Below are 15,600 nucleotides of genomic sequence, written 5' to 3'. Positions count from 1 at the left end.
TCATCAAGGCCTACCCATTTATTTTAATTAACTCCAATAAAGCTTATCTCTAACTAAAATCTTAGATCCTCTAAAATCTCTGAATTCTTTAAAGTTTATGTCTCACCCGGGTCTCCCATTCCCGGCATCGTTCCCGGTTCCCCCGGGGTCTCTCCTTCCCAGAGTCGTTCCCCCGGGTCTCTCCCTCCCGGGATCGTTCTCGGCAGTTCCCCGGGTCGCCCCTGGATCGTTCTCCCCGGGTCTCTCCCTCCCGGGATCGTTCCCGTTCCCCCCGGGTCTCTCCCTCCCGGGATCGTTCCCGTTCCCCCCGGGTCTCTCCCTCCCGTGATCGTTCCCGTTCCCCTCGGGTCTCTCCCTCCCGGGATCGTTCCCAGTTCCTCAGGTCTCTCCCTCCCGGGATCGTTCCCGGAGGTTCCCATGGGTCTCTCCGTCCCGGGATCGTTCCCGGTTCCCCCGGGTCTCTCCCTCCATGGATCGTTCCCGGTTCCCCTCAGGTCTCTCCCTCCCGTGATCGTTCCGGGTTCCCCCCGGGTCTCTCCCTCCCGGGATCGTTACCAGCGGTTCCCCGGGTCTGCCCTGGATCGTTCCCCCCGGGTCTTTCCCTCCCGGGATCGTTCCCGGTTCCCCCCGGGTCTCTCCCTCCCGTGATCGTTCCCCGTTCCCCCCGGGTCTCTCCCTCCCGTGATCGTTCCCGGTTCCCCCGGGTCTCTCCCTCCCGGGATCACTCCCGGTTCCCCCGGGTCTCTCCCTCCCGTGATCGTTCCCGGTTCCCCCGGGTCTCTCCCTCCCGGGATCACTCCCGGTTCCCCCGGGTCTCTCCCTCCCGGGATCACTCCCGGTTCCCTCGGGTCTCTCCCTCCCGGGATCGTTCCCCGTTCCCCCCGGGTCTCTCCCTCCCGGGATCGTTCCCGGTTCCCCCGGGTCTCTCCCTCCCGGGATCGTTCCCGGTTCCCCCGGGTCTCTCCCTCCCGGGATCGCTCCGGGGTCCCTCCCCGGGAGCCGAGGCCGTGTCCGGCTGTGTCCCCTGGGCTGCTCCGCGGTCCTGCTGCGGGTCCTCCCCCACCCTCCCCCGGCGTCTCTCGTTTTGGGGAGCTCCCGCTTTATTCCTCACTGCTTTCTGGCCAGCGCCCCAAACCCGGCAGGACACACGCCTGTCACCTGTCCCCTGTCGCGGGTCACCTGTCCCATCGTCCCTCCTGCCGGGGGAAGGAGGAGGTCACCCCCGGGGGGTGGTGGCTGTCACCGCCCTGGTCCCACCGGGGTGACCCGGTCCCTGCCCCTCCTGCGTCCCCTCCCCGGGCTCTGAGCGCACCTGAGGACACCTGGGGGGGCCGTTCACTGCCCGGCTGTGCAGAATTTGGGGGTCTCCGTCTCACCCCCGCCTGTTCTCCCCCAGGTAAAGCCAAAGCAGCGTCGCCCACCCCGGTGGCCTCGAGCCCCGCCCCGAGCCAGCCCGGCGTGACACACCTGGCCGTGCAGGCCACCCCGCAGGTAACTGTCCCCCGGGGCTGGGGGGCCAGGGGGGACCCCGGGGGAGGTGGCCGCAGACAGGGGGTGGCCAGGTAAGGGGGACCCCTTTTGTCCCCCCACGCAGACCTGGGGGGGAAGGGAGGCCCCGGGTGCCCCTTGTGTCCCTATGGGGAAGGGGTTCTGAGTTAGGGGGGACCCCGAGGCAAAGGGGATCCCCTTTCTGCCCCCCATCCCCATCAGAGCGGGGTCAGCAGTAAGGGGGGACCCCCTTAATCCCCTCCAGAGAGGCTCCTCCACAGCCCCTCAGTGCCCCCCAGTTCACAGAGCTCCCCCCCCATCTCCCCACGGAGAGGGGTTCCCAGTTCAGGGGGGCTCCCCCTTTGCCCCCCTCCCCCAGAGGTTCACCAGGGAGCCCCCCGGATCCCCCTTCCCCCAGGGGTTCCCAGTTCAGGGGGGCTCCCCCTTTGCCCCCCCCCACAAGAGGGATTCCCCGGGGATTCCCCCTTTGCCCCCTCCCCAGAGGGGTGTCCCAGGCGGGGCGGGGGGGCCCCGCGGGGGTTTCCCTGATGCTGAGCAGGGCGTTGATTTGTGTTTCTCTTTCAAATCTCATTTATCTCCGCAGGTGTTGGCTCAGGAAAGCTTAGCCACAGGTGTGACAGGAGTAATGGTTCCGGCAGGGACAGTTACTCAACCTCTTCTTATCCCCATCAGTATTGCAGGTCAGGTGACAGGCCAGCAGGCGCTGGCCCTGGTGACAATTCCCACAGCAACGCTCGCCGCGCTCCCGGGACTGACGCCGGCGGCACCTGCGGGGGCGATTTTCAAACCGCCCGTAGCCAATCTGACAGGTAACCGCAGGTAACCCCGCCCGGACCGCCGGCAGCGGCACCGGGGACTGAGAGGAGAACGGGCAGAGCTGGGGCTCCAGGTGCGGCTGCAGGAGCCGGTGGGCTCGCACCTGCGGGATCTGAGTGCCACAGGTGCAGCTTTGGGGCTCCAGGTGCGGCTGCAGGAGCCGATGGGCTCGCACCTGCGGGATCTGAGTGCCACAGGTGCAGCTTTGGGGCTCCAGGTGCGGCTGCAGGAGCCGGTGGGCTCGCACCTGCGGGATCTGAGTGCCACAGGTGCAGCTTTGGGGCTCCAGTGGGGCACCTGGGGGATCTGAGTACCAAAGGTGCAGCTTTGGGGCTCCAGTGGGGCACCTGGTGGAGATTTGGGGCTCTGGAATTGACACCTGGTGTAGATTTGGGGCTCCAGGAGGGGCACCTGAAGGAGATTTGGGGCTCCACGTGTGGTACATGAAGGAGATTTGGGGCTCTAGAAGTAGCACCTGATGGAAATTTGGGGCTCCAGGTGTGGCACCTGATGGAGATTTGAGGCTCTGGAATTGACACCTGGTGTAGATTTGGGGCTCCAGGTGTGGCACCTGGTGGAGATTTGGGGCTCCAGGTGTGGCACCTGATGGAGATTTGGGGCTCTGGAATTGACACCTGATGGAGATTTGGGGCTGCATTTGTGGCACCTGATGGAGGTTTGGGGCTCCAGGTGTGGCACATGATTGCAACAGGTGAGGTCCAGGTAGATTTGGAGCTCCAGGTGTGGCTGCAGGAGCCAAACGGGATTGGACTTGGGGGATTTGAGTATTGAGGTGCAGCTTTGAGGCTCCAGGTGTGACATCTGGTGTGGATTTGAGGCTCCAGGTGTGACACCTGGTGTAGCTTTGAGGCTCCAGGTGTGACACCTGGTGTGGATTTGGGGCTCCAGTGTGGCTGCAGGAGGGCTCTGAAATGAGCTTGGATTTGGGGGACTTGAGTATCGAAGGTGTATGCTCCAGGTGTGGCTCCAGGTGCAGATTTGGAGCTCCAGGTGTGGCTCCAGGTGCAGATTTGGAGCTCCAGGTGTGGCTCCAGGTGTGGCTCCAGGTGCAGATTTTGGGCTCGTGGTGCAGATTTGGGGCTCCAGGTGCAACTCCAGGTGCAAATTTGGAGCTCCAGGTGCAGATTTGGGGCACCAGGTGCAGATTTTGGGTTTCAGGTGTGGCTCCAGGTGCAGATTTTGGGCTCGTGGTGCAGATTTGGAGCTCCAGGTGTGGCTCCAGGTGCAGATTTGGAGCTCCAGGTGTAGCTCCAGGTGCAGATTTGGAGCTCCAGGTGTGGCTCCAGGTGCAGATTTGGGGCTCCAGGTGTGGCTCCAGGTGTAGATTTGAGGCTCCAGGTGTAGATTTGAGGCTCCAGGTGCAGCTCCAGGTGCAACTCCGGGTGCAGATTTGGAGCTCCAGGTGCAGATTTGAGGCTCCAGGTGCAGATTTGGGACTCCAGGCGCAGCTTTTGGGTTCCAGGTGTGGCTCCAGGTGCAGATTTTGGGCTCGTGGTGCGGATTTGGGGCTCCAGGTGTGGCTCCAGGTGCAACTCCAGGTGCAGATTTGGGACTCCAGATGTGGCTCCAGGTGTAGATTTGAGGCTCCAGGTGCAGATTTGGGACTCCAGGTGCACATCTGGGGTTCCAGCTGTGCCCCCCCCCCGCCACATGAGGGGGAGACCTGCAGGTGGGGAAGGGTGGGGGGGGGGAATCAACCCCACCTCTGGGGGTTTTTAGGGACCCTGCACCTGTGCCAGGTGTGTCGGGGGGATTTTGGGTTCCCCGTAGGTGAGCCCCCCCCGGGGAGGGAGGGGACAGCCGGGGATGGGGTGGGGGGGGGGGACACGGGCGCGTTGTCCCCGCTGCCACCCACTGACGGTGTCTCCGTCTCTCCGCAGCCGCCGCCGTGCTCAGCCCCGCCGTCCCGGCCGTCCCGGCGGTCCCGGCGCCGCGGCCGCCCCCGGGGCAGCCCCCGCTGCTGCCCCAGCCCCCCCCGGCGCCCACCCCCCCAAAGGAGCCCCCGGTGTCCGTCCAGCCCCAGATCGCCGGACTGGCCTTTAACCCCGGCATAGTAAGGAGCGAGCCCAGCCCGGGCCGGGCTCCGGGGCCGCGGGGAGCCCCGGGAATGGCAGGGCCGGTCCGGGCCTCAGTTTCCCCCGGCAGGATCCCAGCCCCGGGCCCCAGAGCGAGATCCCAGCCTCAGTTTCCCTGTGCAGAATCTCTGCCTCAGTTTCCCTGTGCAGGATCCCTGCCTCAGTTTCCCCAGTGCAGGATCCCTGCCTCAGTTTCCCTGAACTCAATCCCAGCCTCAGTTTCCCAGGTGGGATCCCTGCCTCAGTTTCCCTGTGCAGGATCCCAGCCTCAGTTTCCCTGAACTCAATCCCTGCCTCAGTTTCCCCGGGCAGGATCCCTGCCTCAGTTTCCCTGAACTCAATCCCTGCCTCAGTTTCCCCAGGCAGGATCCCTGCCTCAGTTTCCCAGGTGGGATCCCTGCCTCAGTTTCCCCAGGCAGGATCCCAGCCTCTGTTTCTCAGGTGGGATCCCTGCCTCAGTTTCCCCAGTGCAGGATCCCTGCCTCAGTTTCCCCAGGCAATGTCCAGTTTCCCCAGACACAATCCCAGCCTGGGTTCACAAGATCCCTGGTGCAAGATCACTGCCTCAGTTTCCCTGTGCAGGATCCCAGCCTCAGTTTCCCTGAACTCAATCCCTGCCTCAGTTTCCCCGGGCAGGATCCCTGCCTCAGTTTCCCTGAACTCAATCCCTGCCTCAGTTTCCCCAGCGCAGGATCTGAGCCTCAGTTTCCCTGAACTCAATCCCTGCCTCAGTTTCCCTGTGCAGGATCCCAGCCTCAGTTTCCCCGAACTCAATCCCTGCCTCAGTTTCCCCGGGCAGGATCCCAGCCTCAGTTTCCCTGAACACAATCCCTGCCTCAGTTTCCCTGGGCAGGATTCCAGCCTCAGTTTCCCCGAACTCAATCCCTGCCTCAGTTTCCCCAGTGCAGGATCCCAGCCTCATTTTCCCTGAACTCAATCCCTGCCTCAGTTTCCCCAGTGCAGGATCCCAGCCTCATTTTCCCTGAACTCAATCCCTGCCTCAGTTTCCCCATCCCAACAAGCTGCAGCTCTGCTTTGGGCAGCTCCCAGCAGATGGATTTAGGGATTTCGGGATTTATGGATTTAGGGTCCCCCAGGGACTCCAGCGGTCACTGGGAGGGGGGGACGATCCCAGGGGGTCCCGGTGGCCCCCGCTGGCCCAGCTCTGACCCCGTTTCCGTCCCGCAGCTCACGGCGGCTCTGGGGGCGCAGCCGCAGATCCTGGGGTCCCTCAGTGCCCCCCCCGTGATCGCCACCCCCCTCCCCAGCGTCCAGGGGATCCCGGGGCAGCTCCTGAGCGCCACCCAGGGCCAGGTACCGCGGGGGGCCCCCTGCCCCGCCCCGGGGCTGCCACACCTGGGGAGGGGGTCCCGGCCGCTCCTGGGGTCGCGTCCCCCCGGCGGGGCGGGTCTTTGCGGGTCCCCCAGCGCTGTGTCCCCCCCCAGGTGATCGGGACCCTGCCGTGGGTCGTGGCCCCACCCGGGGTGGCCGCGGCCGCCCCCGCGCCGGCGCCGCCCAGCCTGCAGGTGACAGCGGTGACACCGCAGCTGCTGCTGAACGCGCAGGGCCAGGTGATCGCCACGCTGGGGGCCACGCTGGCCACGGGGGCCACGCTGGCCGCCGCCCCCCCCGCGCCCGCCCCCAGCAAGAAAAACGGGACAGCTGAGCCCCCCATCAAGAGCGAGGTGAGGTCACACCCCGAGACCCCCTGAGCCGCCCCCGAGACCCCCTGAGCCACCCCGAGTCACCCTGAGACCCCCCCCCGAGTCACCCTGAGACCCTCAAGTTACCCCGAGACCCCCTGAGCCGCCCCCGAGACCCCCTGAGCCCCCCCGAGTCACCCTGAGCCCCCCCCGAGTCACCCTGAGCCCCCTGAGCCACCCTGAGACCCCCGAGACCCCCTGAGCCCCCCGAGTCAGGGTCACCCCCAGTTCCCCCCAGTTCCCCCCAGGTCTGCCCAGGTCGCCCCTATGCCCCCACAGGTCACCCCCAGGTCACCCCTGGGTCCCCCCCAGGTCACCCCCAGGTCCCCCCAGGCCCCCAGGTCACCCCCGGGTCCCCCCCAGATCCCCCCGGGGTCCCCCAAGGTCCCTCCCAGCTCCCCCCTAGTTCCCCCCAGCCCCACCCCGGTCACCCCAGGTCCCCCCAGGTCCCGCCCATGTCACCCCTGGTCCCCCCCATGTCCCCCCCAGGTCCCCCCCAGATCCCCCCTATGTCCCCCCCTATGTCCCCCCCAGGTCCCCCCCATGTCACCCCCATGTCCCCCCATGTCCCCCCCATGTCACCCCCATGACCCCCCCAGGTCCCCCCCATGTCGCCCCCAGGTCCCCCCCAGGTCCCCCCCAGGTCCCCCCCATGTCCCCCCATGTCCCCCCATGTCCCCCCCAGGTCCCCCCCATGTCCCCCCATGTCCCCCCCATGTCCCCCCCATGTCCCCCCCATGTCCCCCCCATGTCACCCCATGTCCCCCCATGTCCCCCCCATGTCCCCCCCATGTCCCCCCCAGGTCCCCCCCATGTCCCCCCCATGTCCCCCCATGTCCCCCCATGTCCCCCCCAGGTCCCCCCCATGTCCCCCCCATGTCCCCCCATGTCCCCCCATGTCCCTCCCAGGTCCCCCCCATGTCCCCCCATGTCCCCCCATGTCCCCCCCATGTCACCCCCGTCCCCCCCAGGTCCAGCCCATCCAGCCGGCCCCCGCGGGGGTGGGGCCGAGCCCCCCGGCCGTGCCCAAGGTGTCGGTGCCGCCATCGCCGGTGCCCGTGCCGTGCCCCGAGACCCCCACCGTGAGCCAGCTGGTGGCCAGTGAGTACTGGGGGCACTGGGAGCACTGGGAGCACTGGGGGCACTGGGGGGCATTGGGGGCACTGGGAGTACTGAGGGGCATTGGGGGCATTGGGGGCACTGGGAGCACTGGGGCACTGGGAGCACTGGGGGCACTGGGGGCACTGGGAGCACTTGGGCACTGGGGCACTGGGGGCACTGGGGGCACTGGGGGCACTTGGGCACTGGAAGCACTAGGGGCACTGGGAGCACTGGGGGCACTGGGAGCACTGGGGGCACTGGGGGCACTGGGAGCACTGGGGAGCACTGGGGGGCACTGGGAGCACTGGGAGCACTGGGGGCACTGGGGCACTAGGGGCATTGGGGGGCACTGGGGGCACTGGGAGCACTGGGGGGCACTGGGGGGCACTGGGAGTACTGGGGGACACAGGGGGCACTGGGGAAACTGCGGGAACTGGGGGGCACTGGGGGCACTGGGAGCACTGGGGGCATTGGGGGCACTGGGGGGCACTGGGGGGCGCTAGGAGCACTGAGGGGCACGGGGGGCACTGGGGGCACTGGGGAGCACTGTGGGCATTGGGGGGCACTGGGGGCACTGGGGGGCATTGGGGGGCACTGGGGGGGGCACTGGGGGGCACTGGGAGCACTGGGGGCACTGGGGGGCATTGGGGGCACTGGGGGCACTGGGAGCACTGGGGGCATTGGGGGCACTGGGGGGCGCTAGGAGCACTGGGGGGCACGGGGGGCACTGGGGGCACTGGGAGTACTGGGGGCACTGGGGGCATTGGGGCACTGGAGGCACTGGGGGCACTGGGAGTACTGGGGGCACTGGGGGATACGGGGGGTATTGGGGGCACTGGGGACACTGGGGGCACTGGGGAGCACTGGGGGCACTGGGAGTACTGGGGGACACAGGGGGCACTGGGGAAACTGCGGGAACTGGGGGGCACTGGGGGCACTGGGGAGCACTGGGGGCATTGGGGGGCACTGGGGCACTGGGGGCACTGGGGGGCACTGGGGGGCACTGGGGGCACTGGGGGCACTGGGACAGGATGGCAGGGGCTGGCACGGCTGGCACAGGGGCGGTGGGCTCAGGGGGGATAGTGGGAAGGGGCATGGGGGGAACTGGGATGGTGTGGGGAGAGGGATAATGGGGTCGGGGGTCCCCTGGTGATAGTGGGGTCTGGAAAGTGTCGGGAAGAGAGAGGTCAAAGCCTGGGATCATCCCTGGGAAGAGAAATAACAAAGTGTGGGAGGAGATAAGAGGAACTGGGGGAGGAGATAAGAGGGACTGTGGGAAAAGGTCTGGGATCCCTGGGCAGAGGAATAACGGAACTGGGAAGAGGAAAAGAGGAATAACAGGGACTGGAGTCCCCTGGAAAGTGCTGGGGAAAGAGAGATCGGAGTCTGGGATCCCTGGGCAGAGATGAGGGACTGTGGGAAAAAGGGAAATGGGGTCTGAGATCCCTGGGCAGAGGAATAACGGGAACTGGGGAGGGGGATAGCAGGGGCTGAGAGGAGGGATAGCAGGGCCTGGGGTCTTTGGGATTACCAGAGCCAGGGAACCGCTGAGAGGGGGGAACGCTGGCTCTGGGGTCCAGGGGAAAAGGGATGAGAGGGGCTGGGGTCCCTGGGCACTGCAGGCTCTGGGGTCCATGGGCACAGTGGGCTCTGGGGTCTGGGGCACAGCAGGTTCTGGGGCTCCTGGGCAGATTCCCCTGGGCACAGCGGTCTCTGGGGTCCTGGGCAGGTTCCCCTGGGCACAGCAGGTTCTGGGGTCTGGGGCACAGTGGGCTCTGGGGTCCCCAGGCAGGTTCCCCTGGGTGGGCTCTGGTTCTCCTGGGCACAGTGGGCTCTGGAGCACAGCGGGCTCTGGGCTCCCCAGGCAGGTTCTGGGTCCCTGGGCACTGCAGGCTCTGGGATCCGGGGGCACAGCGGGCTCTGGTTCCCCTGAGCACCGCAGGTTCTCGTGTCTGGGGCACAGCGGGCTCTGGGGTCCCCAGGTAGGTTCCCCTGGGTGGGCTCTGGGCACAGCGGGTCTGGGTCCCTGGGCACAGGGGGTTCTGGTTCCCTTGGGCACTGCAGGTTCTGGGTCCCTGGGCAGGTTCCCCTGGGCATGGCAGGCTCTGGGTTCCTGGGCACAGCGGGCTCTGGGGTCTCCAGGCAGGTTCCCCTGGGTGGGCTCTGGGGTCTGGGGCACAGCAGGTTCTGGGGCTCCTGGGCAGATTCCCCTGGGCACAGTGGGCTCTGGGGTCCCCGGGCACAGCAGGTTCTCGTGTTCTCGTGTCTGGGGCACAGTGGGCTCTGGGGTCCCCAGGCAGGTTCCTCTGGGTGGGCTCTGGGTCCCCTGGGCACTGCAGGTTCTGGGTCCCTGGGCACAGGGGGCTCTGGGCACTGCAGGCTCTGGGTTCCTGGGCACAGGGGGCTCTGGGCACTGCAGGTTCTGGGTTCCTGGGCACAGGGGGCTCTGGTTCCCCTGGGCACAGGGGCTCTGGGCACTGCAGGCTCTGCATTCCTGGGCACTGCAGGTTCTGGGTCCCTGGGCACAGGGGGCTCTGGGCACTGCAGGCTCTGCATTCCTGGGCACTGTAGGTTCTGGGTTCCTGGGCACAGCGGGTCGGGGTCCCTGGACACTGCAGGCTCTGGGGTCTGGGGCACATGGGGTCGGGGTCCCTGGGCACAGGGGGCTCTGGGCACTGCAGGCTCTGGTTCCCCTGGGCACAGCGGGTCGGGGTCCCTGGGCACAGGGGACTCTGGGGTCTGGGGCACAGCGGGCTCTGGGCTCCCCAGGCAGGTTCCCCTGGGTGGGCTCTGGGTCCCCTGGGCACAGCTGGGTCTGATTCCCCTGGGCACTGCAGGCTCTGGGTCCCTGGGCACAGTGGGACCTGGGCACTGCAGGTTCTGGGTCCCCTGGGCACTGCAGGTTCTGGGTCCCCTGGGCACTGCAGGTTCTGGGTCCCCTGGGCACTGCAGGTTCTGGGTTCCTGGGCACAGCGGGTCGGGGTCCCTGGGCACAGTGGGACCTGGGCACTGCAGGTTCTGGTTCCTCTGGGCACAGTGGGACCTGGGCACTGCAGGCTCTGGGGTCCCTGGGCACAGTGGGACCTGGGCACTGCAGGCTCTGGGGTCCCTGGCCCTGGCACTCATCCCCCCGTGCCCCCCAGAGCCCCCCGCCCCGCCCAGCGCTGAGGAGGACGGGATCAACCTGGAGGAAATCCGGGAATTCGCCAAGAACTTCAAACTGCGGCGCCTCTCGCTGGGGCTGACCCAGACCCAGGTGGGGCAGGCCCTGACGGCCACCGAGGGCCCTGCCTACAGCCAGTCTGCCATCTGCAGGTAACGTCACCTGGGGACAGGTAATGTCACCTGGGGACAGGGACAGGGCCATCTGCAGGTAATGTCACCTGGGGACAGGGACAGGGACAGGGACAGGGACAGGTAATGTCACCTGGGGACAGGGACAGGGACAGGGACAGGGACAGGGACAGGGACAGGGACAGGGACAGGGACAGGGCCATCTGCAGGTAATGTCACCTGGGGACAGGGACAGGGACAGGTAATATCACCTGGGGACAGGGACAGGGCCAGCTGCAGGTAATGTCACCTGGGGACAGGGACAGGGACAGGGACAGGGACAGGGACATCTGCAGGTAATGTTACCTGGGGACAGGGACAGGGACAGGGACAGGGACAGGGCCATCTGCAGGTAATGTCACCTGGGGACAGGGCCAGCTGCAGGTAATGTCACCTGGGGGGACAGGGACAGGGCCATCTGCAGGTAATGTCACCTGGGGACAGGGCAAGCTGCAGGTAACGTCACCTGGGGACAGGGACAGGGACAGGGACAGGGACAGGGACAGGGACAGGGACAGGGACAGGGACAGGGACAGGGCCATCTGCAGGTAATGTCACCTGGGGACAGGGACAGGGGCAGGACCATCTGCAGGTGAGGGGACAGGACAGTCACCTGGGGCAGGCCCAGGGGCAGGGACAGGAGGGGGAAAGGGGAAAAGATGGAAAATGGGGGGAAGGGAGAAGTGGAGAAAGGGAGGAGAGGAAGGAAATTGGAGAGAAGGAGGAAAAGTCTGGGAAAGGAGGAAAAGCTGAGAATGGGAGGAAAGAGGGGAAAAGGAAAATTGGGAAAGGGGGGAGAGGGTGAGGGAGGGGAACTGGAGGAAAAGGAAATGGGCAAAGGAGGAAACTGAGAAAAGGGAAAATGGGAAAAGGAGGAAAATGGGAAAAGGGAAAATGGGAAAAGGAGGAAAGTGAGAAAAGGGAAAATGGGAAAAGGAGGAAACTGAGAAAAGGGAAAATGGGTAAAAGAAGAAAGTGAGAAAAGGAAGGAAATGGGAAAAGGAGGAAACTGAGAAAAGGGAAAATGGGTAAAGGAGGAAACTGAGAAAAGGGAAAATGGGACAGGAGGAAATGAGAAAAGGGAAAATGGGAAAAGGAGGAAAATGGGTAAAAGAAGAAAGTGAGAAAAGGAAGGAAATGGGCAAAGGAGGAAATGAGAAAAGGAAGGAAATGGGAAAAGGAGGAAATGAGAAAAGGAAGGAAATGGGCAAAGGAGGAAACTGAGAAAAGGGAAAATGGGAAAAGGAGGAAAGTGAGAAAAGGGAAAATGGGTAAAAGAAGAAAGTGAGAAAAGGAAGGAAATGGGCAAAGGAGGAAACTGAGAAAAGGGAAAATGGGAAAAGGAGGAAACTGAGAAAAGGGAAAATGGGAAAAGGAGGAAACTGAGAAAAGGGAAAATGGGTAAAAGAAGAAAGTGAGAAAAGGAAGGAAATGGGCAAAGGAGGAAATGAGAAAATGAAGGAAATGGGCAAAGGAGAAAAATGGGGCAGAGGAGGAAACTGAAAAAGGAAACCGAGAGTGAAGGAAGGGAACGGCCAAGGAGCGTGCTGGGCATTGCTCCCCCCTCACTGCCACCTCCTGTGCCAGCCTGCTGTCCCCTTGTCCCCCACCCCTAAGGGTCCCCCGTGGCCTCCACATCCCCTCAGGTTTGACAAGCTGGATGTCAGCCCCAAGCCATCCCCGCCCAGTGTCCCCTGTGTCCCCTGAGTGTCCCCCCTGTGTCCCCCCTGAGTGTCCCCTGTGTCCCCTGTGTCCCCCCTGAGTGTCCCCTGAGTGTCCCCATGTCCCTGCAGGTTTGAGAAGCTGGACATTACCCCCCAGGACACCCCCTGAGTGTCCCCTGAGGGTCCCCTGTGTCCCCTGTGTCCCCTCTGAGTGTCCCCTGAGTGTCCCCATGTCCCTGCAGGTTTGAGAAGCTGGACATTACCCCCCAAGACACCCCCTGAGTGTCCCCTGAGTGTCCCCTGTGTCCCCCCTGAGTGTCCCCCATGTCCCCAGGTTTGAGAAGCTGGACATTCCCCCCAGGTGTCCCTGAGTGTCCCCAAGTGTCCTCTGTGTCGCCCCCGTGTCCCCACATTCAAGGAGCTGGACATTCCCCCCGAGTGTCACCTGAGTGTCCCCTGAGTGTCCCCTGTGTCCCCAGGTTTGAGAAGCTGGACATTTTCCCCCAAGTGTCCCCTGTGTCCCCTCTAAGTGTCCCCTGAGTGTCCCCATGTCTCCTGTGTCCCCTGAGTGTCCCCTGTGTCCCCCCTGACTGTCCCCTGTCCCCCCAGGCTGGAGAAGCTGGACATCACGCTGAGTGTCCCCTGAGTGTCCCCTGAGTGTCCCCTGAGTGTCCCCTGTGCCCCAGGTTCGAAAAGCTGGACATGTCCCCTGAGTGTCCCCATGTCCCCTGTGTCCCCAGGTTCGAGAAGCTGGACATCTTCCCTGAGTGTCCCCGTGTCCCCTGTGTCCCCCCTGACTGTCCCCCTGTGTCCCCAGGTTGGAGAAGCTGGACATCCCCCCTGAGTATCCCCTGAGTGTCCCCTGAGTGTCCCCATGTCCCCTGTGTCCCCCGGTTGGAGAAGTTGGACATCCCCCCTGAGTGTCCCCTGTGTCCCCCCGACTGTCCCCTGTCCCCCCAGGTTCGAGAAGCTGGACATGTCCCCTGTGTCCCCCCTGATTGTCCCCTGAGTGTCCCCATGTCCCCTGAGTGTCCCCTGAGTGTCCCTGTCCCCCCAGGCTGGAGAAGCTGGACATCTTCCCTGAGTATCCCCCCTGAGTGTCCCCTGAGTGTCCCCAGGTTCGAGAAGCTGGACATGTCCCCTGAGTGTCCCCTGAGTGTCCCCCGACTGTCCCTGTCCCCCCAGGTTCGAGAAGCTGGACATGTCCCCTGTGTCCCCCCTGAGTGTCCCCCGACTGTCCCTGTCCCCCCAGGTTCGAGAAGCTGGACATCATGCTGAGTGTCCCCTGTGTCCCCCCGAGTGTCCCCTGAGTGTCCCCTGAGTGTCCCTGTCCCCCCAGGTTCGAGAAGCTGGACATGTCCCCTGAGTGTCCCCTGAGTGTCCCCCGACTGTCCCTGTCCCCCCAGGTTCGAGAAGCTGGACATGTCCCCTGAGTGTCCCCTGAGTGTCCCCTGTGTCCCCAGGTTTGAGAAGCTGGACACCACATTGAGTGTACCCTGAGTGTCCCCTGAGTGTCCCCCCTGAGTGTCCCCTGAGTGTCCCCTGAGTGTCCCTGTCCCCCCAGGTTCGAGAAGCTGGACATGTCCCCTGTGTCCCCCCTGAGTGTCCCCTGAGTGTCCCCCCCTGAGTGTCCCCTGTGTCCCCCCGACTGTCCCCTGTGTCCCCAGGTTCGAGAAGCTGGACATCCCCCCTGAGTATCCCCTGAGTGTCCCCTGAGTGTCCCCATGTCCCCTGTGTCCCCAGGTTCGAAAAGCTGGACATCTTCCCTGAGTGTCCCCGTGTCCCCTGTGTCCCCTGAGTGTCCCCTGTGTCCCCCCAACTGTCCCCTTTCCCCCCAGGTTGGAGAAGCTGGACATCCCCCCTGAGTATCCCCTGAGTGTCCCCTGAGTGTCCCCATGTCCCCTGTGTCCCCCGGTTCGAGAAGCTGGACATCCCCCCTGAGTGTCCCCTGTGTCCCCCCGACTGTCCCCTGTCCCCCCAGGTTCGAGAAGCTGGACATGTCCCCTGAGTGTCCCCTGTGTCCCCAGGTTCGAGAAGCTGGACATGTCCCCTGAGTGTCCCCTGAGTGTCCCCTGAGTGTCCCTGTCCCCCCAGGTTCGAGAAGCTGGACATGTCCCCTGTGTCCCCCCTGAGTGTCCCCCGACTGTCCCTGTCCCCCCAGGTTCGAGAAGCTGGACATGTCCCCTGAGTGTCCCCATGTCCCCTGAGTGTCCCTGTCCCCCCAGGTTCGAGAAGCTGGACATGTCCCCTGAGTGTCCCCATGTCCCCTGAGTGTCCCTGTCCCCCCAGGTTCGAGAAGCTGGACATCACGCTGAGTGTCCCCTGTGTCCCCCCTGAGTGTCCCCCCTGAGTGTCCCCATGTCCCCTGTCCCCCCAGGTTCGAGAAGCTGGACATCACGCTGAGTGTCCCCTGAGTGTCCCCATGTCCCCCGACTGTCCCTGTCCCCCCAGGTTCGAGAAGCTGGACATCACGCTGAGTGTCCCCTGTGTCCCCCCGACTGTCCCTGTGTCCCCAGGTTCGAGAAGCTGGACATCACGCCCAAGAGCGCGCAGAAGCTGAAGCCGGTGCTGGAGAAGTGGCTGCGGGAAGCGGAGCAGCGGCAGCGCGAGGGGCAGCAGCACCTGCTGGAGTTCGTGGGCGGCGAGCCGGGCAAGAAGCGCAAGCGCCGCACCTCGTTCACGCCGCAGGCGCTGGAGGCGCTCAACGCGCACTTCGAGCGCAACGCGCTGCCCACGGGCGCCGAGATAACGCGCATCGCGCAGGAGCTGCGCTACGAGCGCGAGGTGGTGCGGGTGTGGTTCTGCAACCGCCGCCAGACCCTCAAGAACACCAGCAAGCTGAACGTGTTCCACGTGCCCTGAGCGCAGCGCCCGGCCCGGCTCTGTCCCGCCGCCGCCGCCGCCGCCGGGACCGGGGCTGCCTCCGGCAGCGCCCGGTGCGCCGAGCTGGGAGCGCTGGGAGCGCCCCCGGGTGCGCCCGGGCTCCTGCCAGCAGCACTTTGGGCACTGCTTCTGTCCCTCTGCCACCTGGTTCCACCACCACACCTGTTCTGTGTCACCGGTTCCATCACCACACCTGTCCTGTGTCACCTGTTCCATCACCACACCTGTCCTGTGTCACCTCTTCCACCAGCACACCTGTCCTGTGTCACCGGTTCCATCACCACACCTGTCCTATGTCACCTGTTCCATCACCACACCTGTCCTGTGTCACCTCTTCCACCAGCACACCTGTCCTGTGTCACCGGTTCCATCACCACACCTGTCCTGTGTCACCTCTTCCACCACCACCACACCTGTCCTGTGTCACCTGGTTCCATCACCACACCTGTCCTGTGTCACCTCTTCCACCACCACAGCTGTCCTGTGTCACCTGTT

At 64.9% G+C, this 15,600-nt stretch overlaps 1 protein-coding gene across 2 annotated transcripts in view; it reads left to right on the top strand.

Moving 5' to 3' along the window:
* POU6F1 (POU class 6 homeobox 1) overlaps nt 1–15,094 on the top strand; it is a 37,161-nt gene extending 22,067 nt beyond the window's left edge. The window contains exons 5-12 of one of the 2 annotated variants that reach the window (XM_084223517.1): nt 1,397–1,491; nt 2,093–2,318; nt 4,227–4,399; nt 5,610–5,735; nt 5,867–6,106; nt 7,096–7,225; nt 10,369–10,540; nt 14,739–15,094. In XM_084223517.1, the coding sequence (XP_084079643.1) occupies nt 1,397–1,491; nt 2,093–2,318; nt 4,227–4,399; nt 5,610–5,735; nt 5,867–6,106; nt 7,096–7,225; nt 10,369–10,540; nt 14,739–15,084 (1,508 nt within the window). In that variant the 3' untranslated portion in view covers nt 15,085–15,094. The remainder of the gene's footprint in view (nt 1–1,396; nt 1,492–2,092; nt 2,319–4,226; nt 4,400–5,609; nt 5,736–5,866; nt 6,107–7,095; nt 7,226–10,368; nt 10,541–14,738) is intronic. The other variant, XM_084223518.1, reaches the window with a different exon arrangement.
* Nucleotides 15,095–15,600: the final 506 nt, after the last annotated feature.

Source organism: Fringilla coelebs (genome assembly GCF_963513975.1).
Source record: "Fringilla coelebs genome assembly, chromosome: 30".
Taxonomy (NCBI): Eukaryota; Metazoa; Chordata; class Aves; order Passeriformes; family Fringillidae; genus Fringilla; species Fringilla coelebs.
Note: the sequence above shows the minus strand (reverse complement) of the source record. Positions and strands in the feature narration are given on the sequence as shown.